The sequence below is a fragment of the Simochromis diagramma genome, unplaced genomic scaffold, assembly GCF_900408965.1.
Source record: "Simochromis diagramma unplaced genomic scaffold, fSimDia1.1 OVJJ01000343.1, whole genome shotgun sequence".
In the NCBI taxonomy this organism is placed as follows: Eukaryota; Metazoa; Chordata; class Actinopteri; order Cichliformes; family Cichlidae; genus Simochromis; species Simochromis diagramma.
Window position 1 is genome coordinate 1,094,700 of NW_024386831.1, and position 24,141 is coordinate 1,118,840.

The 24,141-nt window shown below is 39.3% G+C and overlaps 1 protein-coding gene and 1 long non-coding RNA gene across 3 annotated transcripts; both read right to left on the reverse strand.

Moving 5' to 3' along the window:
• Positions 1-4,051: 4,051 nt before the first annotated feature.
• Positions 4,052-23,333, reverse strand: LOC120730864. The gene is made up of 2 exons (XR_005695225.1): positions 23,042-23,333; positions 4,052-4,285 (listed from the first exon to the last, which is right to left on the reverse strand). It is a non-coding gene; the product is annotated as an uncharacterized LOC120730864 (long non-coding RNA).
• Positions 4,544-16,792, reverse strand: LOC120730863 (serine/threonine-protein kinase pim-1-like). Of its 2 annotated transcripts, none has more exons than XM_040027432.1 (8): positions 16,675-16,792; positions 7,023-7,265; positions 6,736-6,888; positions 6,520-6,614; positions 6,335-6,382; positions 6,013-6,231; positions 4,821-5,001; positions 4,544-4,734 (listed from the first exon to the last, which is right to left on the reverse strand). In XM_040027432.1, exons 1-8 carry the CDS (start codon positions 16,709-16,711, stop codon positions 4,559-4,561), a joined length of 1,152 nt encoding a protein of 383 aa, XP_039883366.1. In that variant the 5' UTR covers positions 16,712-16,792; the 3' UTR covers positions 4,544-4,558. The 2 variants fall into 2 exon arrangements, with proteins under 2 accessions (XP_039883366.1, XP_039883365.1); XM_040027431.1 differs by lacking the exon at positions 16,675-16,792 and adding an exon at positions 7,671-8,042.
• Positions 23,334-24,141: the final 808 nt, after the last annotated feature.

Below are 24,141 nucleotides of genomic sequence, written 5' to 3' on the forward strand. Positions count from 1 at the left end.
TGCCATATGGACCTGCATGAATAAACTTTCAGAATCCTTTATCATCTGCAACTGAATATAGTTGTGGATGATTACTATACCTTTCTAATGTGATGTTGTTGCCCCTGGCTCTCTTTCTCTCTCTCTCCCTCTGGCTCTTAACACCCACTCACATCCTGGGCCATCTGACCAGTGTTGCCAACTCCTCAGTAAGGAAAATCGCCATTGGTTGTCCTATAAGTCGCTAGAAGTCGCACCAGCCACAACAACCTGGTGCTGAATGCCCAGAAGACAGTGGAGATTATTGTGGACTTCAGGAAGCACACAGCCCCACTCCCCCCCATCATCCTGACTGACACCCCCATCACCTCTGTGGACTCATTCCGCTTCCTGGGTACCACCATCACCCAGGACCTGAAGTGGGAGCCCACCATCACCTCCGTCATCAAGAAAACCCAGCAGAGGATGTACTTCCTGAGGCAGCTGAAGAAATTCAACCTGCCAACACGGACGATGATGCAGTTCTACACTGCTATCATCGAGTCCATCCTCACCTCCTCCATCACCGTGTGGTACGCTGGAGCCACTATCAGGGACAAACAGAGACTGCAGCGTGTTGTGCGCTCTGCTGAGAAGGTGATTGGCTGCAGACTCCCATCCCTGCAGGACCTGTACACCTCCAGGACATTGCGGCGTGCAGCTCGGATCTCAGCTAACCCTTCTCACCCTGGACACAGTCTGTTTGACCTGCTCCCCTCAGGCAGGAGGCTCCGGTCCATTCGCACCAGAACCTCTCGCCATAAGAACAGTTTCTTCCCCTCTGCTGTTGGACACATGAACAATAACCATATGACTGTCCCCGCCACTATCACATGACCCTACGCTGTGTCACTGCATCATTCCATGTTTGGCACTGATCACCACCTGCACTAATGTATATATCTTTCTACGTAGCACTCTTAATTCTTATTCCCATGTATATATCTCATGTATATCTCATGCACATATCTTTCTACGTAGCACTTTTAATTCTTATTCTTATTTTTATATCTTTATGACACTATGTTTGCACTGAAGCACCGCAGCAATTTCCTAATGTTGTAAACCTGCTCAACATTTGGCAATAAACCCCTTTCTGATTCTGATTCTAAATGACGTCATCGCCTAATTTGCATAATTGGTCATGCTAATCTAATTGTAACCTATGTTGTTGGAGAGAGAAATAACATCATGGAAGAGACATAAAGTGAGTAAAAAATGTCCTAAATGCATTTAGAGTTTATTTAGAACTACAAATTAAATTTCTTTTAGCAATTATTGTTTTTTTTTAATGTCACAATTTCAACCTTGCTCCTTTACCCGGGCTTGGACCGGCAAAAGTGACCCGAAATAGGCACTGTGGTGGAGCTACTTTGTGTGTGTTTGTTTATAAGTAGTTTTAAACCTCGTGATCCACAAAACAGCATAACAGTAAAAGAGTAAAAGAAGAAGAGACTGCGTTATAGCACCCGCTGCTTGTTGAGAGTAAAAGCAATACACGCTTTCACGTCTTTTTGTAGCGCCTTTTTTTTAGAAAAAAAGTCGCTAAGGGGTCTGAAAACTCGCTAAATATAGCGACAAAGTCGCTAAGTTGGCAACACTGCATCTGGCCTCAGGAAATCACATGATAGGGTGGGGCCAGGTTTCACAATGAGCTCACCCGAAACCCTGGCTGATTGTGACCCACACCTGTTTTCACACCTTGGCACATGTGATTAGGTAGAGGATCATCAGGGGGTCCTTTGTCCCTCTTTGGGGGGGTACTCCCACTGGGTTTAATTCTGGGACTCTCCACCATTTGACTCTTCTTCAAGCAACTTAAAGAAGTCCAGATGCTTTTCTTTCCAAGCTCCTTAATTTTAAGCATTATATTTTTGATCTAACTATTACAGAAACATAAAAACATATTTTGAAATCACCAGTACTGTTAATCTAGGGTAACTGTTGCATAAAGCTTAACAACAGTGGTTCTGTTCTGTTTTTAAAAAGTCACACCTGACTTGACTAATTCAGTGAACGGACATACACGCAAATTCAATCCAAGCTCAGATTGAGATATAGTTTTTGAGATTGTTTTTGTCAATCTCTGCAGTCCTCAGTGAGGATGTTGAATATTTAGGTTAAGTACAAAGAACAAATGTGGAATTCACATATATATATATAGAAATATTTATAGAAATAAATAAATAAACACAGTTTGTTAAATTATTACGTTATGTCTTAACAGTAGCTTAACCAATATTGCATGAATTACATCATTTTTAAATCCGGTAAATTGCCTCTGCTTCTGCACATCTCCGATAAATTGCAGCAGTAATTTTATGGCCAACCTTTGCAGACAGGTAAGAGAGCGCAGACTGTCATTAGCATCACAGCGCATTCTTTTGTCACACATTAGGTGATCAGTCAAACAGCTCACAGTTCACACTGAGCATAGACGGATATTAAGAAATATCAAACTTTCTTGAACGGACATTAACAAATAAATTCAATCGTAACTATAGCATCAAATCACATCCGTCGCTTTACATCGTAAGGTAGAGATTCCACCATATTAGAGAAAGAATCCCACCAATCAGACAGCCCACTATGAGCAAACAATCAGCAACAGTGGGAAGGAAAAACTGCTGCAACCTCTGCTAGAACCAGGAAATCTGTCAAGACTGGTTGGGGGTTAGGGCAACAGATGCAAGTGTTCAGAGCAGTGGCAGCGTGACTTTTTTGTATATACCTGAACCTGATTTACCTTTTAATTTGCTTACTTTTCAAAACACATCGTAGGTAAAATACAATCCTTGAAATAGTAATAACACAGTATCCTCAGCAAAGATGAATTAAACAAGTTTTATTTTAATGGAAGTTTACTTCAAGTCTTCAGATTTTTACTGTCTTTTATTTGATTACTTTAAAGTATATGATTACATTAGATTACATTACATTATGACACCATGTTTGCACTGAAGCACCGCAGCAATTTCCTAATGTTGTAAACCTGCTCAACATTTGGCAATAAACCCCATTCTGATTCTGATTCTGATCTTGATGCATTCTCAATCATCCAGGGAAATAAATCTCCAAAAGTCACCAACTTGGAGTGTTTCAGTTTGCCATCTTAGGGAGAAATCAACACACATGGGTGTATTTCCTTTGTTGCTGAGATTTATTGATAAAAACAGTACAAAAAAACCAACCATTTGTACACATATTTACAAATAATAATAAAAAGTGAGTGAGTACATTTCAACATTTTCAGCAATCACTCACAATCCTGGCACTGCCATGGTATCTGTAGTCTGCATTTACCACATGTGTATCTGTTGCAGTGAACACATCGCACAGTGGCATGATTGTTCTTGCATTTGTGTGTTTGTGTCCCAAACTTGTCAGGTTTACTTGCAATATACTGCAGGAAACAGCACCGAGTCTTTGATGGGAAAAGCTGTTCATCAACAGTGATATGTAGACCAGGGTTGTAGCACGTGATGCAGTTGGTGACAAATGATCCCCACACACTGGAAATTGCAGCGAACTTTGCTCGATCACTGCGGGTGGACTTGTCATCAAAGCGTAGGTGTTGCATGATGTCTTGGAAGCGGTTTCGTGCCATAGTTCCAATTATCTGTGGGTTTCCCAGGTTTGCTGACCAGCAGTCATTTAGAGATGGAACCCTGGTAACCCCCCGCAAGATGCATGGCCAGACTAGACTGTCAAAAGATACATGCGAAAAATAAAAAGTAATATTAACTGGCACCATAGAAAAATCGTGAACTGGTTCTTGTAGAAAACGGGTACCCAGCATCCAATTTTTTGAATTTGCTAGTCTGCTTGTTTATCCATCCGATTTCAGGTTGTGTGCCAGAGGAGGGAAATGGCATTGCAGTATATAGTGTGGATATGGACATAACTTTTATTTTTATTGCACAACACCGCGATGGTAAAGTGGAGGAATTAATTTTTCTTGGTGTAATTAACATACTGCATTACTTTTAGGGAAACGCATTCAGTGTAATGTGTGTAATAATTACTTTTTCTGAGTAGAGATCCGAACACTGATCACAACAAACATGCAACAACATTGTATCAATGTAATGTCTTTCGTATGCAGCTTAGCAATGGTGGTCATTGTCAAAGTGAATCAATGAGGAATCGAATCAGTAAGTGATATCAATAATAGAATCAGAATTACTAAATTCTTATCCATTCCCATTCCTTGTTCACAGTACTCAAATGGACTCCACAGTCACCAGATCTCAATCCAGTAGAGCACCTTAGATGGGAAATGTGCATCATGGATATTCGCTGACAAATCTACTGCAACTGTGTAATGCTATCATGTCAAAGTCTAAGGAATCTTTCCATCATCTTGCTGAAAATTAAGGCAGTTCTGAAGGCACAAAGCCCGTAAATATGTGTACAAATGGTTGGTTTTTTGTACTGTTTTTATCAATAAATCTCAGCAACAAAGGACATACACCCATGTGTGTTGATTTCTCCCTAAGATGGCAAACTGAAACACTCCAAGTTGGTGACTTTTGGAGATTTATTTCCCTGGATGACGTCTTTTGAACTTCAGGCGCTTTTTGAGGAAGCTCGTGGTGTTAAAGTCCCCCGCATGAAGCGCTTCGTACAGAACCACTCCCATTTGCCATACCGTGGTGGGTCCACACCTGTAGCAACTGCGCCTGTACCACTCGGGAGGGGAGTAAATTTCTGTACCTAATAAACAGACACAATTGCAATTTCTTCTAAAACAAAAGGCGAAAATTGTGACATCTGTGAAGAGCAAGAGCAGAATATGTTACCATAGAAGACGCGGTACTGCGACCGCTCCTTAACAAAGCAGCTCAGTCCAAAGTCGATGATACGAACACGTGGTACATCTGAGCCGGTCTCAATTAGAATGTTCTCACTCTTGATGTCCCGGTGAAAGATGTGTCTATCCTCCAGGTGCTTCGCAGCATCAACCAGCTGCTTCAGAATGACCTGGAAATAGAGCAGGGCGATATGACCAAAAATATTTATCACGATATACATTTGAAAAGTTGCGATAACGATATAACTGACGATATAATTGACACTAGACAAAATACTTTACAACTCCACAACTTTATTAGTGCAAAAAACCCCATCAATGTATTTTCACTTAAACAAGCAGCTGTTTTTTTATGTCCATTAAAGTTATATAAAAATGTAAAAGCGCAAATTCCTTGCTGACAGTTTAACCAAAAGGCATTTCCAGTGGAAATTGGCCGACATATCCTCAGCATAACCATGTATAATATCCACAAAACTTAAAAAGAGGTTATACACACACAATACGGTAATATAATGTTGAGGTGCAGTACGTATCACTCCGTCAGGCGCCTGCCTACGATAGCCGTAATGCTCCGACAATCAATCGCGCGGTGCGGCTTCGTAGCTTAGCAAAGTCGCCGTGTACATAAAATCATTTTGAGGTCAGTAAACACAACCAGAATTCATACATAAGTCACACGGGATTATAAGGGGCACTGTCGAGTTTCAGAAAAATCAAAGGATTGATTTTAAGTGTGCCGTATTTTCCAAACAACACGGTAATAACGACGGCCTGCTAGCATGCGCTACCAAAAATTGTGCTTTGTTGTGTATCTGACGGACAAAAGCTAAACCAGTTCCACACCACTAAAGTTGCAGCATTTTTACAAAACAATTCTGGTTCATCCGTTTCATTCAACGATCCACTTTTGCTCTTCTCTTTCTGCGTCACCGCCATGTGCGTATGTAAACATAGGCACTGCGCATGCGCGTTTTACCCATATTCTATCGCGATATTTCATTTTCCTATCGTTGCCCAAAATTACACCGGTATTACCGTGAACAGTATGATATAGCCCAGCCCTACCTGGAAACGATGAAAAAGACAATAATCAATCAATGGGTTAATGTTTCTCTAACACTCTGTGCTTTGATTGAATAATGTAGAGTCTAAGACTCTTCTAAGGCAAGTCAACTTGCCTTGGCCTTGTCCTCTGGCAAAAATCCTCCATTTTCTTCTATGTATTTATCCAGGTCCACAGCGGGGACAGGTCTCTCCATCACCAGGATCAGCTCTCTGCCAAAGTCAAACCACTCCAACAGAGACACTGGGGCTGATGTTTCCACTGATCCATCTGCTTCAGCTGCAAGCTTCAGCATGATGGCAACTTCCACTGACAGATTCTTCCCGTTATCATCCTGAAATATTTCAACAAAGTGGATGATGAGGCACAGACGTTCCACAGGTGAACACTGCATGCAATCCACTAATGTAAAAACAATTCAAGTCTTGCACATTTACCTTCACTTTGCAGTACACGTTCCCCTTTGGGATGTGTTTGATGGCCACCTAAAAGACACAGGGCATTGATGAGCATTTCCTCAGTATGACATAATTAAAGGTGTAAAACAGTATATGTCTCAGCTTACGATATTATCCCTTATCTGCGTTACAGCCTGTCTTACTATCACCATCTGAACACTTACTGGTAAATGATCCTTTATGCGGTAGCCAGCAAACACTGCTCCGCATCCTCCTTCTCCAAGCCGCTGCTCCTCCACGTATCTCGCTTGGAAGTCACCTAAACAGACAAACACAAATTGGGTTTTACTACAGCTGTCACACAAATTACTCTCTGCTGTACCCTAAATGTTCATTTTGCTCTTCACCTGAATATAAAAGCCAAGCTGCTTGCTACTTACGTTTCTGTTCAGCCACTGACTTTTTGGCAACAGTTTTGGTTTTGTCCTGGTCCACTTTCTTTTTCTTAGGTGGGTTCCTGGTGTCTCCCGCAGCTTTCCTTTTGCCAGCCTTTTTGTTTTTACTGCAGCTCTCTGAAATCTCTATGCTGCAGTCTGCAGATGTGGAAAACACCAAAAGCACGTCAGCTTATTAGATAATAGACACAAATATCTCCCAAACACTAATATCTTCAAACTAGCAACCAGATGTACACTTAATCTACCCCTCACTCAACTAATTAGCCTACCTTTACCAGTGTCCAACCAGGAAGATGCCTGCCCCTTGTCACCGCTCACATGGTCAAGAAGTTTACGCTTCTTTGCTGTATTGGCTGTCCCCGCTTCATCTTGTTGGACCTTTCGCTTGACTCCCCTGACCACATGAGCATCTGAGCTGGTGGAAGGACCAGCCTGCTCAGAGACCCTCCTTCTTTTTATGGGGGTCGTTTTTTCAGGACTGGCCTTTCTTTTAGCCATCCTGCTCTTACAATCTATAAACAACAACAACAACACATTAGTGAAAAAGAACGTTCGACATCAGGACTAGAAGGATTTTGATGCCATTGAATTTTAAATTAGTATTGCTTACAATATAAGTTTATCCTTTTGATAAAAAACACACCAACGCGAGTCCATACTAGGTCTACTAAGTCTAGATACTGATGACACTTGTTGCTCTGTTTTCACTGCTCAGTCCAAGAATAAACTTGTCACATTATTTTACCAAAAGACAAAGTGCCCCAGTAACCTTTCTTTGATTAGACATGTTGCACTTAGGATAGTTTCAATCAAAAGCAGGATTTAAATCCTCTAAAAATGAATCATTTTATACACAGAGCCTCAACATTGTTAGAAATGTAGATTCTGTTATTTGGGGGATTTTTTTTTTTACTTACTTTGATCTCCTGGATCTTTCTTATCTGCCTCAGTCGTAACTTTTCTTGTTTCCTTTTTCATTTTAATTTTTTGAGAACTTTTAAAATAGAAAATGTCACCTTAATGAGTGAATAGTCCTTCAAATGTCTGGATGCTTGACTTTTCTAACTAAGCTGTATAAGTCAGTTCTGTAAGTGAGCTTTAAAAGTAAACTCCGGAGACTATGGCAACACAACACAACAACTGCCTTTTAGTGACATCACTAAAAGGCAGTGTCCCAAGTAGTTTAAAGAAAACCACTCTGGCAGACAAAGCCATAATATTTCATATAATTCAGTAATTTCACATTAAACTTTCTTTCATTATCCTTTCATTATTTGTTTAACCCTTTAAGACCTACCATAGAACCAAGTCCGCCAGAGCTTACTTTATATTTTTACATGCTGTAGTGCCATTTTTGGGAGCATTTTAAGTTGCTATACATCAATACAACTGTTATAGCCCATACTTTAATAATATGTATGCATTAAGTTCATAGTAACTACATTAATTGCAAAAAAGTGCAATAAACTACAAAAAAAATTGAAAATCGTTTTTGGGTTTTTTTTACATATATTTCTACTTGGAGAAATTTAAGAGGCTTATCCCTCAAAACTTTAAATACAAAAAAGTTGCAAAAAATTGTTTCCAACAACAGGAAATTTATTTTGAGTGTCTTCATAGTTTTATTTTTGAGATACACCAATTTTTATATACTGCAGGAAAAACGAAAAACAATCCTATGATGCAAATTTGCAAAGAAAACAGCATGTGCATCAAAATAAACTATTTTAAGCAGTGCAATTCGAATTCTAAGCATCCCAGCAACTATTCAGAAAAGCATAAAGTCAAACATGACTTATAAAAACACCAGTATAGGTTCTTAAGGCCTACAAGTAAAAAAACTACATTTTCCGCGAAAAATGACGTCACTTCCGGTTTCGGGCAGGAAATGGTGGACATGCGATCGTTCGCGCTGATGTCTGTTTCAATGTGGGAAGTGTTACGAACAGCTGATCAGATCGGCAAAGCGTGTTTCTGGAATATTATGTTTTTGTTCCTGCAAGCGCATTTTATGCAATTTTTGCAAAGCTTTATGTGGAAGGAAACCGCAGTTGTCCTGTAGGTGATGGTGTAGCACAGAGACTGAACTAGTGGCTAGCTAACATAAGAAGGATGTACTTGAAATGTACTGTACTTGAAACTTGCATCTCATCTTTGCAGCGTTCACTTTGAAGAGAATGTCTTTACCAAGGACTCACAGGTTAAGTAACTTTACAATTTTCATATTACAATATATAATTTTAGAGCATGATTACAGCTCTGCCATCTTTTTTTTTTTTTTTTTTAAACCCTTTATTTCATTTTTAAATGAAAATCACAGAAAACGTATTTATAAACCACACCGTGATAATGTCGCATAGGGATGCAAACACAAAAAGCTAGGTTTATATGTTACCGTTTGTTCCCATCATTTTTATTTTTTTCCACAAAAAAACAAAAACAAAAAACAACTCAACCCCCCCAAAGAAAAAAAAAAAAATCCAAACAAACAAAGATACTACACTCTAACAGTAACATAATGGCATAGTGAACCACACAGATCTACTCGGCCTGGGGGAGCTCCCCTCCACCTCTTTACAGGTCCCATGTCGTTAGGTTTTTACTACTGTCCGGTCAGCACTTTACAGTCCATCCCTGATCATATATGGAAGGGTAAACTACCTTTAAAAAAAAGAAAAAGAAATAAAGAACATATCCTTAACGGACCTTCCTTCTTACAGTAGTTGCATGAATACCTCATCCCACGTTACCACCTTCAACAAATCTCTCCCATTTCCTCCAGTTTTTATGAAATTGGTCCATTTTAAGGTTAAAAAAAAAGTAAGTTTTTCCATCCTATATATTTCCTCCATTATTCCTATCCAATCTTTCTTTGTTGGGGGCTCTTTCTCCAGCCATCTCCTGGTAAGCGCTTTTTTGTCAGCTCCCAACAGGATGTTTATCAAGTATTTGTCCTTTAAGGAGGCTGCTGATGGGATATCGCCCAAGTACACAGTACAAAAATCCAAATTTAGTTTGAGTCCAGTCACCGAGTAAATTGATTCGACCAATTCACTCCAGTAGGACAGGATTATTGGGCATTTCCAAAATATATGGAAATGATCTGCCATGTTTTCCCCACAGTTTCTCCAGCATTGTCCATCTGTCAGTTGACCTTTTTGTTTGTATTTTATTTTAGGTGTTATAAAAAACCTGATAAAATTTTTCCACGTGAATTCCCTCCAATAACCCGAGCTAGTAGTTTCCATCTGTGTCCTGCATATATTTAACCAACTGTCCTCTGATATGTTGATTTTAGCCTCTGTCTCCCATTTAATTTTAATATAATTGGTTGATTGATCCTTAAGTGATTGTAAGTTCTGATAAAGTTTAGCAATCAATTTGTTTTTAATCTGACCTTTATAAGCTTCTTTTATAACGGGGACTAGGCCTTCATTACGTTCTTCTATAGTTTTTATATTACTATTGAAATAGGACCTAACTTGGAGATATCTGAAAAAAATCTTGGTTTTCCAAACCATAGGTGTCTCTTAATTTTTCAAAACTTTGTAATCCTTCTTTTCCTAACAATGAACAAAATGGTCCAATCCCCTTTGTTAACCAAGTTGTATAACGTCTATCTATCTGTGCAGGGATAAATTCCTTATCATGTGTGACCCATCTGAGTTGTTTAAGACCAGCTCCTAATTTAAGACTTTCACATTCATCAAACCATATCTTTAGAGGAGTTTTAGTCCATTCATTTAGATTATTTTTCTGTTCCAAATATAATTTTTTATCTCCTAATATTGTCTGTAGTGGTAATTTTAATTGTGTCACATCTAAATATTTCCATTTTGCTTCATACGTTGGATCACACCAATAAATTAAATATCTTAATTGTGCTGCTTTAAAATAACTTTCTAAGTTTGGGAGGGAGAGTCCACCTCTTTCCTTAGGTAGTTGCAATGTTATATATCTAACTCTTGGTTTACGGCCTTTCCATATAAATCCCGAAATCATTCTGTTCCATAACGCAAATTGTTTAGCTGGTACGTGTATCGGTATAGATTGAAAAAGGAAAAGCAGTGGTGGAAGTATATTCATTTTGATCAGGTCAATCCTATTATACAGATCAAGTGGCAGTAGATTCCACCTTTGAATGTTTTCTTTCAATTCCCTTGTAATTGGTAAATAGTTTATTTCATAGAGTTCTGTCAATGTTTTAGGAATCTTAATACCTAGATATTTTATTATTTTATTATTCCAATTAAATTTAGACGTACTTTTGATCTTTATTGTGGGAGCGTAATTATATGTGATCACCTGTGTTTTTTGTATGTTTATTTTATATCCAGAAAGTTCTCCAAACATTTCCATTTTTAACCATAACTTAGGTAAGCTTCTTTCTGGGTCTGTGAGGGTCAGCAAAACATCGTCTGCATATAATCCCATTTTGTATTCCATATTCTGTATCCATTAGTGATGGGATTTCCGGCTCTTTTTAGAGATCCGGCTCTTTCGGTTCGGCTCACTAAAAAGAGCCGGCTCTTTCGGCTCCGAACCGGCTCTTCAGGTTGTTTTGTTGCTTTAATTAATTTAATATTAACAATAATATAAAATTATGCACAAAAGGAATTACTAACGTAAAAAAAGTGGTTTTATTTATATATGTTTATATATAAATATATGCAGTGGCCCCTAGAGACAAAACACGTACAAACTCCAAAACACATGAACTGAACTTCCAAAGCAGAGCTACTAGATCACTTAAATTACACAACTGAAAGCATGTGTGTATTGTTTGTGTATTTATACACAGGCACTCATACATATTCAAATAATTTTTAAAAAAGTTCATTTACCTGTTACTACCACACACCAAATCCGGTCGTTGGTACTTGCTGGCTTGTGTAGCCACAAGATAACAAAAGCTCAACACTGCGCCCAGCATCCTGGAGCACTTCTGTTGTCTTTTGTACGTGTTTTGGAGTTTTTACGTGTTTTGGAGTTTGTACATGCTTCAGAGTTCGTACGTGATTTGAAGTTTGTATGTGCTTTGTCTCTAGGGACCACCGTAAATATACTTTTATTTATTCACTCCACATAAAATGTAATAAATAAATCATATAATACAAAAATCAACTATTCACATTTCAACTTTTAACTATTTAAATTTTCAGCTGTTTCCTTTTACAAATTTAAAGTGAAAACAACACAAAACACTGCAAACCACAACACAATTAAATATAAATTATAATATGAAAACAAAAAGAACATGCATATTCTCTGTCATATGGACCCGCATGAATAAACTTTCTGAATCCTTTATCATCTGCAACCGAAAATAGTTGTGGATGATTACTTTACCTTTCTAATGTGACATTGTTGTCCCTGGCTCTCTTTCTCTCTCTCTCCCTCTGGCTCTGTTCCTGTGCTACTGAGTATAACTACCGCCCCTCCCCCCTCTGCCCAGCGTAAAGCACAAGGCTCGCGTGCAGAGTGAAGCGGGAAAAAAGTGCGAGAGAGAGAGAAAGAAAAAAAAAAACCCACGTGACGGCTAGCGATAAGGAGCCGGCTCTAAGAGCCATTTCGTTCGCGAACGACCCATCACTAGTATCCATATCCCTTTAATTAGTTCATCCTCTCTAATAGCTTGCGCCAGTGGTTCAATAAATAAGGCAAACAGGGATGGGCTAAGCGGACATCCCTGCCGACATCCCCTCTGCAAGTCCACTACTCCAGTTAAGCTCCCATTTATTTTTATTCTTGCTGAAGGTAAATAATATAAATTTTTAATCAGTTGAATAAAAGGGTCTCCGAAACCAAACCGCTCCATAACCAAAAATAAATAATCCCACTGGACGGAGTCAAACGCCTTTTCTGCATCAAGGCTTAATGCAATTGATTCCGTTTGGGATTTATTCATATAATCCATTAAATGTAAGGCACGTCTTATACTGTCTTGTATCTGTCTGTTTTTGAGAAATCCTGTCTGATCTTCGTCAATAATTTCTGGTATAGTATTTTTAAGCCTTTCTGCTACTATTGAGGTGAATAATCTATAATCCATATTCAGGATTGAAATTGGTCGATATGAACTGCATTCCCTTTTGTCCTTGCCCACCTTTGGAATTACTGAAATGATTGCCTGTCTCCAAGATGCTGGTGACTCCCCTCCCTCCAACACATAGTTAAAACATTTTAATAATAGTGGTGATAATAATTCACTAAAAGTTTTATAATATTCTGATGTAAATCCGTCCATACCCGGTATCTTATTTGTTTTTGTTTTCCCAATGACTTTGTCCAGTTCTTGTTTAGTAATTTGTTGCATTAGCCTTTTGTTTTGTTCCCGTCCAATATTAGGTAAATCCAAAGAGTGCAAAAATTTCTGAATGTTTAGAGGGTCAGCCTTTTGTGTCTCTGAATATAAGTTTTTATAATAGTTTTCAAATGAGTTTTGTATTTCTTTAGCAGTGTAACACATTTTTTGTGTCTCATCATCTTTTATACTATAAATTCCTCTTTCTTCTTGTTGTTTTTTAATTCTCCAGGCTAATAGTTTCTTTGCCCTAGGGCCGTAATCATAATACTTTTGCTTAACAAATCTGGCTTTTAGTTCTTCTTGTCTGTCATATATATCATTTAATTTACGTTTTGTTAAATTTATCTCTTCCAATGTTTGAGAGTCTTCAACAGTGGCGTGTTTAGTCTCTAAATTCTTTAATGTAAGTAGTAACTCATTAATTTGCCTTTGTTTCTCTTTCTTTTTGTACGAGGACCACATAATCAATTTTCCTCTCATTACCGCTTTGGATGCATCCCATGTAACACTTGGGGACACCTCTTGATTATCATTTTGTTCACAGTAGTTTTTAAACTCATTTCTTACAAATTGTATACACTTGGTATCATTTAACAAACTCGTATTCAGCCAGCTATTCTGCTTTATTTCAGTCTCCAAATGTATAGACAAGTAAACACCTGCATGGTCTGATACATCTTTTACTCCTAGGTTACATCTAAGAATTCTATGTCTATCAGTGTTAAACATAAAAAAATAATCCAATCTGGAGTGTACTTTATGGGGGTATGAGAAAAACGTATAGGCTCTTTCCTTGGGATGTAGTTCCCTCCAAACGTCTATCATATTTCCTTCTACAAGAAGCCTTTTAACTGATTTGGTCTCGGGAGTCGTCCTTTTAGTTTTGTTGTTGGAATCTAAGTGGGGCTCTAATTGTATATTCCAATCCCCACCACAGATAAGGGTTCCCTTGGTGTGTTCCGCGATCAGATTAAATAGTTTCTTAATAAATTCCTGATCATTATCTGGTGGCCTGTAAACATTTAACAGAGTCACTAGTTTATGATCAATTTGACCTATTACCATAACGTATCGTCCTTTTCTATCCTTTATTTGTTGAATTAATTGAAAATTTATTTTATTAGCGATCAGTACTGTAACCCCCCTTGCACACTTTTGTCTGTATGATGAGTAGTATACATGTTTGAACCCCAGGGTTTTTAACTGCTCATGTTCCATATTGTTTAAATGGGTCTCCTGCCAAAACACTATATCATGCCTTTCCCTTCTCATTTTAGTTGCTATCTTTTTCCTCTTAATGGGGTTTTGAAGACCATTAACATTCAATGATATTATCCTATATTCCTGAAATGACATGGTTTTCTCCTAAGATACCATCTATGAGATAAACTCTCCCTGCCCCGAGCAATCAGTCCTGAAAAAAACAACCTGTGCCTTAAAAAACAACAATTGAACTTACAAACTACATATGACTTCCAAATAAGAAGTATGAAACTAACTTCTAAATCGGCGAGGGGGATTCTCCATGCGGAGGGCCCCTCGTGGGAGTATGGTGTCCGTTCCGGTTCCTTCACAACTCCCAATAGGTGGCGACAGCGCGCTTCACTCATCTCAGTTCGGTGGTCCTTTGCTAAAACTCTATCAACCCACAGCTGTCTACTAATAAATTAACAGGATAACTATCCTAATATTCTTGTTGAACTATAATAATATTAAGGACCTCTATCTTTAATTATCCATAAAGTTTTTCCTTTACTCTATTTAACAACCATAAACGGAGTGTTTACTCACAAGGAGCCTCTCAACTAGTTTAGTCTTTCAGATGAGATGAATGATGAAATCTCTTGAGTTTTTCCCGCGCCCATTTAACATCCACAGCTCTTCTCCGTCCTTCGTCCCGTCCGCTGACCTTCCACGAGCTGTCCTCTAGCCTTGCTTGAGTCCCGTTAATCCCTAGAGCTGGGCGGTGGGTGGGGATTTCCTCCGATCCACCATCTTCTTCTTTTTTTAGCAATCCTTTCTTCTCCAGATCTAGCTTTGCCGATGACGCGCTCTCATAAGTAATCGGGCCTTCTTTGTAGAAGACCCGAAGCCTCGCTGGAGCCTGTGTCTGGAATCGAATATCATGTTCCTTTAACATTTTCCGCAGCCGGGCGTATTCCTTTCGTTTCTGGATGATTTCTGCCGGGTAGTCGTGATCCACATAAATCCGACGTCCATCTATGCGTATATCCTTCTTCATCCATGCTTTTTTCAACACTTGCTCTTTGATGCTATATTCGAGGAAGCCGACAATCATGGATCTGGGAGGTGCATGTGAGGGAGGCCTCTGACCAAGTGATCTATGACAGCGTTGTATCCCCAACTCCAGGTCCTGCAGATCTAGTTCAGTTTTGAAGAGCTTCTCCACATATTTTGTCGGGTTATCAGATTCCTGGCCCTCCGGTATTCCAAATATACGAAGGTTATTCCTCCGAGACCGAGCTTCTAGATCAGTTAGTTTAGCCAACATACGTTGTTGTTCCTCTACAGTCTGAAGGAGTACCTCTCTAGCACTCGTGTTCCACTCCTCCACCTCCCCCACTCTTTGCTCTATTTCTTCTACTCTCTTCTCTATGTTTTTCACGTTGGCCCCTACCTCGTCCAACTTCTTATTCATCTCCTCTTTAAAGTTCCCAAATTCGTGCTTCATGTCGCCCCTCACCGTCTCCAAAGCATCGCTGAAGTGTTTTTTCATATCCGTGTGTCTTGTCATGATTTCTTCTCGGATAGCCTCTATGCTAGCTTGGAGGGCGGCCATCGTGATCTGGGTTACTTCATTCCCGTCTCCTGTCGCCATTTCCTCACTCTCTTCGTCCGTTTTCCTTTCTGTGGTTTTTATCTTTTTAGTTTTCCCCATTAATATTTATCAAGACTTAATGTTATCTGTGTTGAAAAAATGGGGGAATACTGGACCGTCGCCAAGAGCTCTCAACTATGCTTCCACTCGCTCCGCCGCCATACCCGGAAGTCCCAGCTCTGCCATCTTAATTGAAAATTAAATACATCTGGAATACGAACAGCTGATCGGATCGGCAAAGCGTGTTTCTGGAATATTATGTTTTTGTTACTGCAAGCGCTTTTTATGCAATTTTTGCAAAGCTATATGTGGAAGGAAACCGTGACCTAGGACAAGCTGATGGCATAAGATGTAAGTACAACTCTGGTTTCATATACAAAAAAAATTATTGCGCTAGCTTACGCGGTTCCCGGTTCTACAGGGATTTAAAAATAGTTACGCAAAACAGAGCGTGCCTGCTCCGACCGGCTTTAAAGGGTTAAACATGTAACAATCGAATTGCATCTTTCCATTGCCAGCCATCTCATTTTGTACAAATCCAGTCAACTCTTCCAAGTTTGTGTATTTTTTAAACCCTTACAAGAATTGAAATGTGTCCCAAATATCTGTATCCCATCAGAGGCAAGTTTCTTAAAGGAGAGGTAGTAGCTGCTCCACCATAGGACCAGTAGCACCTCCAGCACACAATGAACACTTAATTAACATTAACACATTTATTAAAACACAATTTTAAACAATAACCCTTTTCTTTTAGTGTGTTTCAATTTGTTCCTACCGCTCCATTGGAACGGTGTACTATCCAGTAACAGCATCCAGCTGGCAGAAGCATACACCTGCAGCAAGGAGAATCTACCAGGCAGGATAGCGCAGCGGAGTCATCAGATGAGGATTATCATGAAGTGGTTCATCCAGCAGGAACAGGATACCAAAAGGGGAGGGAAAAAACACAGAAAGCATAGTCATGAGTAACTCAGTGTCACTAACAGCTCATCTAGCAGTCTTAACATCATAAAGATACAGGCTGGCCCATATAAAAAATATTAACAGAAAAAATAAATGCTGTTAACCAAATTTTCTTAGGCAAAAACACATAATCTTGATATTTGACCTTGTATCAGCCGCCATATTGGAAAGGTAGCCAGGTTTCTTTAGCTGCTAGCTTGCTAACAGTCTGCTATCCAGCCTGGTAATAACTTCATTCACATATTTTACAACATTTAGCTTTCTTCCTTAACAAAAACATCGCAGTTGTGGATTTGAATCTCGCTGCAGCATAATAAGACCCAGAACATTCAATTTGAACATGTGCTGCAAGCTAACTCCCCAGAGGAGTTCATGCAATGGCCAATGCCTGTCGGATTCGGCTCATGACTTCTACTACCGAATTATGTGTATGTATTCTCTCTTGATTTATTTCCAAAGTTTACTCACTTGATTTGGATTACTGAATGGAACCTAATCATTTTATTAATCTATACACACAGAAATAGCCACACAAACTAAATTAGTTGGTCAAATTTTATTCAGACACTTGGTGAAATAATCACACAATGTAGTCCTTCTAATGACAGCAACATGCTCTTGTTAGGAGGTGGTGGGATTGTCACATGCTGTGAGCTAGCATGATTTACTTAAAGCTGATGTGATTCCCAGATTGGATGAACTATTTGCATTTTCCTCATCATTATTTTTATTTTTGTTTTCTGATTGCTGATTGGTAGTGGTTGCCAGAATTATGCTTTCGCTTAAAATACAGTGTTAGCCACTAGTGCCTCAATTTCCATATTCCATATTTTTTGCCATATTTTTTATGTCATGGTACAGTTAGTGCGATTCTTGATTCTTATGATAAAATGTAATTATATTTTAATCCCACAAATTCTTTTCTTTTTATGAGAGCTCACACACTTAAAGGATAACCCAAAGTCACACACTTTACAACAGCAACCTCATTTTATAAATGCAATACACTACAAAACAAGGGGGGGAAAAAGCAAAACATTAAGAGCTTTTTATGGAATAAATTGCATGACTGCAGTGAGAAAGCAGTAACATCACGACAATGTCAGTAGGGAGTGGGGAGAGGGTTTTAGGAAGGATTCGAATGCCAGGTCTTACAATTGCAGCACAGATCATAATAAAATTGCTATTTGCTTGGGTATTACCTTCATGAATGACATCCATATTAATAGGAAGCAAATTCTGCATCTTCAAGTTAGGATTTTAAGGGGGATAAGGGGCGGGGACACCAACTGATGTGCAACTTCTACTAAAGCTTTAGCATAGGAGTAATACTAATGATTCTTGACGCCAGCGAGGCTGACAAAGTGGTGTAACAATTTGGGTTTTTTTTAAGATAGAATTTCCTATTACTGACATCATTTAGAAACTAGGGTTTGACTCCTGTGTGAGACCGTAATTTTCTTTACTTTTCTTTATTTATGTAACTTTTGTTTTCACTGGCAATTTAGTGTTAGTGGACAATCACAAGGATGATTCAAGCACCTGTTTTCACACCATAGGACTGATCGTGGATGCAAGCTGCAGCAGAAATCTGAGCAGTCTGCTGATCGAGGGCTTAAGGAATCACTGAGGTGTGTAAAGTTCACATTGCATAGCATCTGCTCTCAATGTACAGGACAGAGCTCATAAAGTGGATCTTGTGTCTGCCTCCCCAATGAAAAGGGCGCTGCCGTGTAAACGAGTAATGTAATTCAATCTGGACGACACAGCAGCTTTCATGTCTGGAAGCGGACAGCAACCACATCTGCAGGTTCCATCTCCGTGTACCCTAGCCTAATTTGTTTATCATTACTGGGTTGGCTTTCATCTGTGGGTTCGGAACAAGTGTTTCTGGCAGCCTCAACCTCCACAGTAATGACCTACTCAGTCTTCCTCCAGACGCCGTGGGATCCAGTGACCTCCCTGTCCGGCATATGACTGTCCCCTCTGAAATCACTCTGAGACAACACACACAATGACGTTCTATGGTTTAAAACAAATAGAGACGCCTTTTTGTTCAAGCCAGGGTTTTGTCAGAAAAGTAAGGTAGACTTTAGAGATGCATGACTTGAGATTTGAATAACATCAATGAGATGACAGTCATTTAACTAAGAAATATAGTGTAAACACATCAGAGGATTTTAGCTGTTTAAGTGTCCTCTTCTGCTAAGGCAAATGCTAAAAACCACAGTAAAACATATCTAGAACCCGTTCACCTGCTCATTAATGCAAATATCCAATCTGCCAATCACATGGCAGCAACTTATTGGTTTTGGGCATGTATCAATCAATCAATCAATCAATCTTTTATTTGTATAGCACATTTAAAAAGGACAGTGTCCATCAAAGTGCTTCACACAAGGTAGCAAAGGAGATTACAACAAAGGCAACAAAAACAGTTAAAGACAATTAACAACAGTTATAGTTACAGTTACAAGCACAACTGCAGACCGGGTGAAAGTCCAAACTAATTTGCTTCAAAAGCTAGATGGAACAGGTGAGTTTTTAAGCGTGATTTAAACGATTGAATGGAATCTGACATGCGGACATCGATAGGAAGATTATTCCAGAGTTTGGGTGCGGCAATTGCAAAAGCTTGGTCCCCTCTAGTCTTTCGTCTGGGCCTTTGTTTCATTCTTTGCATTTGACTCAGCATGTGTCCGGTCCTACACACAGCAAAGGTCACACACTGGACCTTGTTTTTTCTTTCGGTTTAAATATTGATTTTATTTGCGCTGAAGACATTTTTATTTCTGATCACTATGTTATTGTTTTTAACTTGTCTTTTAATGAGCCTTTGTCCCCCGTTAGACGGATGGTTAGCTCTCGCATCTTAAACTCCTCCACAGCGGAGAAATTTGTGGATGCTTTTAACTTACAGCTATTTCCTCAAAATGGTGTTGATTTCTCAACCAGTCTTTTTAATAATTATTGCCTTTCTATTTTAGATGAAATTTGTCCGGTTAAGACGAGGAGTGTTTCTGCCTCCAAATCTCCTCCTTGGCTAAATGACAGTATTCGTTGTCTAAAACGTGATTGTCGTAAAGCGGAGCGCAGGTGGAGGAAAACTCAACTAAATGTTCACCTCCTCTATCTTAAGGACCTTTTAGCTTCTTTTAATAATGCGATCAGAGATGCGAGGGCTGCCCATTTCTCACACTTGGTTACAAAGAACAGAGGCAATCCTAAGGTGCTATTCAACACCATTAGTGATATTGTTACTCCTGCTGTGCCTGCGGCCCCTATTTTTTCTAACGAGGACTGTGAAATTTTTCTCTCTTTTCTGCTTGCAAAAATTCATAACGTGAGAATGAATTTTACACACTCAGCACCTGTTATCTCGATCTCTACCCCATCTCGGCCCATTATCTTGGATACTTTCTCTCCTGTTTCACTACCTGAGCTAGTGAAATTAGTGAATTCAGTAAAAGCATCCTCCTGTTCACTTGACATTATACCTGCATCATTATTCAAAAATGTCTTCCAGTCTATTGGCCCATGTGTGCTCACTTTAATCAACTCTTCACTGGCATCTGGTATAGTTCTGGTTTATTTTAAAAACGCTGCTATTCTCCCACTTTTAAAAAAACCTCAGCTAGACCCCTCTCTTTGGAGCAGCTACAGACCTATTTCTAAATTACCGTTAACTGCTAAGCTTCTAGAAAAGGTTGTGGCTAAGCAACTTATGGCAGCTCTAGATAAACATGGCATTTACGATAAGTTTCAGTCCGGTTTTCGTTGATTTCACTGCACAGAGACAGCTCTTCTTAGGGTCTCAAGTGATATCTTGATGAATAATGATGCAGAAAAATGCTCTGTTCTACTCATGTTGGACCTCACATCAGCTTTCGACACAGTTGACCATCACATCCTCATTGAAAGGCTGAAAAATTGGGTTGGTGTATCTGGAACTGCATTAGAGTGGTTCTCCTCTTATCTCCATCACCAATCCTTTTTCTGTGGCAGTCTCCAATTTTAGGTCATCCTCTACTTCCCTTACTTATGGTGTCCCTCAAGGGTCAGTTTTGGGGCTTTTATTGTTTTTAATATATCTTCTCCCCTCCAGCATATAATGGGCTCTTCTTCATTTCTTATCACTGTTATGCTGATGATATTCAGTTGTACGTTTCTTTTATCCCCGAGGATTTATCTAAGCTTCAGCGTCTGAATGATTGCTTAGATTTGATCAAACGTTGGATGGCTGCAAATTTCCTCCAACTCAACGAGGGGGAAACCGAAGTCCTTGTATGCGCCCCTGATAGATTTTTATTGCAGATAGTGATATCTGCTATATATATATATTTTTTTTAGGGGTGCAACGATACACAAAATTCACGGTTCGGTTCGATACTTTGGTGTCACGGTTCGATATTTTTTCGATACAAAAAAATGTTCATGCATTTTTAATTTGTCATTTATTAAAATTATAAATATATATTTTAACTCAAAAGTACAGTTTTTAAATTTAACCCTAACCCTTGTGCGTGTTTTTTATTTTGACAGCGAATGCGCACCTGCGGACCACTTATGTGCAGCCCTGGTTATTTAGCTCATCATATTGCAGCCACAGAAATTCTTTTGTCCATGAAACCATAAAGCTGCACTTTCTTTTTGCCTTATAGTCTGATTTGTCATAACTTCTCCGTTTTGTGGTAAGCTTTTCTTTGGCTGTCACTTCTTCACCCTGACCTGTCTTATTTGGCTCAGCAGAACTGAAATGCTTTTACACACTCACTCACATAAGCTCAGCGATCCTCTGTGTGATCAACCTCTCACATGTTTAAGCTGCGGGAGATTTCACTTGTCATGTTTGCATAGTAAGCTAACAATTAATAAGACGATGTCAGAGGAATTGGTGCACAAATTATCATCACTCACAGATCAGTGCTGTCGCTCTCTATACACAGTTCACGCGATTGCAAAGTGAAAGCAAAAAAACAAGCGCAAATTCAAACGCGACTTCAATATGTCACATATTGACAGTGGCTCACCGATGCCAATGACATAATTACCCAGCTACATTTCTGAAAGAATGCAAAAGCATTGACATATATTTTTCCTACAATAGCCCGACGGGCAGGGAAGAGATAGATTTTGGTAGCCCGACTGAAAAAAATCGCTAGCTTCGGGACGTCGGGCTAGCAATATTGCGAGCCCTGTATCTGATTGAGGAATCACTCATCTTTGGAAAAGAGAGTTTATTACAGAGAAATGGCTCTTTCCAAAATAAAAGCTATACTATCCGCTTCTTCTGGGCTATATTCTCAGCAGCATAAGGAGAATCATGTGCTAACAGCTGTCTAAATGACTCGGCTAAAGTTAGTAGCATGCTTGTTATTTTTGTCTTTGCACTAGGATGATGTCGGCGTAAATGTGCAGTCATATTCGTTGTGTTCCCACTAGTGCTTTCAGGTTAATCTCGTTGAAATGACCTTAACGCCACAACACGGCAAATCTCCGTTAACGAGCTACCGCCGATCGCCCCCTGCATGGGGCTAGACGGCCAACACGTTAACGAGCTAACTGCGCTAACACACTAGTTCCCACCCATGTAATTGAGCATTGCATGGCACATCCAACATACTGTTTTACTTTAGTCCATGACTCGCTTACCTTCAGGGTCATACGTCACATGAAAACCAAAATAATTCCAAACGCCAGATCTGAATGAGAGTGGGGGAGGTCCATGTTGCAAAGAGAGCTTAACTTCTGTCTTGCTAGCTTGCCCTGCGCTCTTCCTTCTGACGATGCTGTCTGTGTTGAGCGCTCAGTGGATCTGCGCTCGACAGTGCAGCCTAGGCGGAGTAGTCGAACGCAGATTCACTGAGCGCTCAACACAGACAGCATCGTCAGAAGGAAAGTTGATAAAATAAATTACAAATGTTGTATTGTTCGATACATATGCGTACCGAACCGAAAGCACTGTATCGAACGGTTCAATATCGATACGAATATCGTTGCACCCCTAATATATATATATATATATATATATATATATATATATAACGAACACACTGCACCCATCTTCTGATGGCTGCTTTAGCAGGATAATGTGCCATGTGACAGATATTTTAAAAGTGGTTTCTTGGATATAATGAGTTTGGCCTCCATAGCCACCAGATCTGAGTCCAGTAGATCACCTTTAAGATGTGGTGGAATGGAAGAGTCTCATCATGGATGTGCAGACAACAAATCTGCAGCAACTGTTTGATACTATCATGCCAATATGGACCAAAATCTTTGAGGAATGTTTCCAGCACCTTGTTGAATCTATGCCATGAAGAATTAAAGCAGCTCTAAAGGCAAAATGGCGTTCAACCCAGCACTAGCAAGGTGTAGCTAATGAATTGGCTGGTGAGTGTAGTTCTGTCTTGCAATTCTGAATCATTTTATATGTATTTTGACTTGCAAAATGTTGATTATACTCCTGAGCTATGGTTATTATTTCTGACCCCAGGAGATTTTTAAATTTGAAAAACCTGTACACTCTGCTACCTTAGATTGTAATTCCATTCCATAAAAACAAGGAAAGTGATATTAGTCTGCACATCTTCCCTGATGGCAAGTAAAAAAAGAGGCAAAATGCTCATGGACAATGTCAACTAAATGCATCGAGAAAGGAGCAGAGAATACAGCAGACGCTCATTTGGAAGTTCTCTAAGAGTCACAAAGAATGACTAAAACCCAAATGCCATACAGACCATTTTCTCCCAGGAGGAGTCCAAAGGCCCCCTGAGACTGAATCAAAAACGGTTTTAGAAATGTGAAAGACTGGAAATATTAGATGCTCTCAAGCTGGCAGGAAACAATCCATTCTGAAAGTCAACCAACGGTCACGAGCCTGGTCATGGAGAAAGTGACAACCTGCCTGTCCAGTAAGCCCAGGAGTCTGTATATTGACAGATGCAGCTACAGCAGCCAGTGTTTGAACCTGTGTTTAAGAACCATGTTTACTTAATATAGATTAAAAAAAAGGCAAGGGGAATTATATGATGGTGGCAGATGCTAATCTGTGAAATTACTGTTCATCCCCATGCTAAGCTGATTGATCTCAATCCTGAATAAGTATAAAGTGCGTGTATCAATTAATAAGGTCCACAATAACTGAAGGGCATCTCAGTGGTTTCACAAGGATAGTCAAATGCTTGTTTGTGGGAAATATGATGTGTGTGTGTGTGTCTAATGTGTGGGTTTTATTCTCAGATATTCAGCTGATATCTGTTGACTCATGTCTACTAAC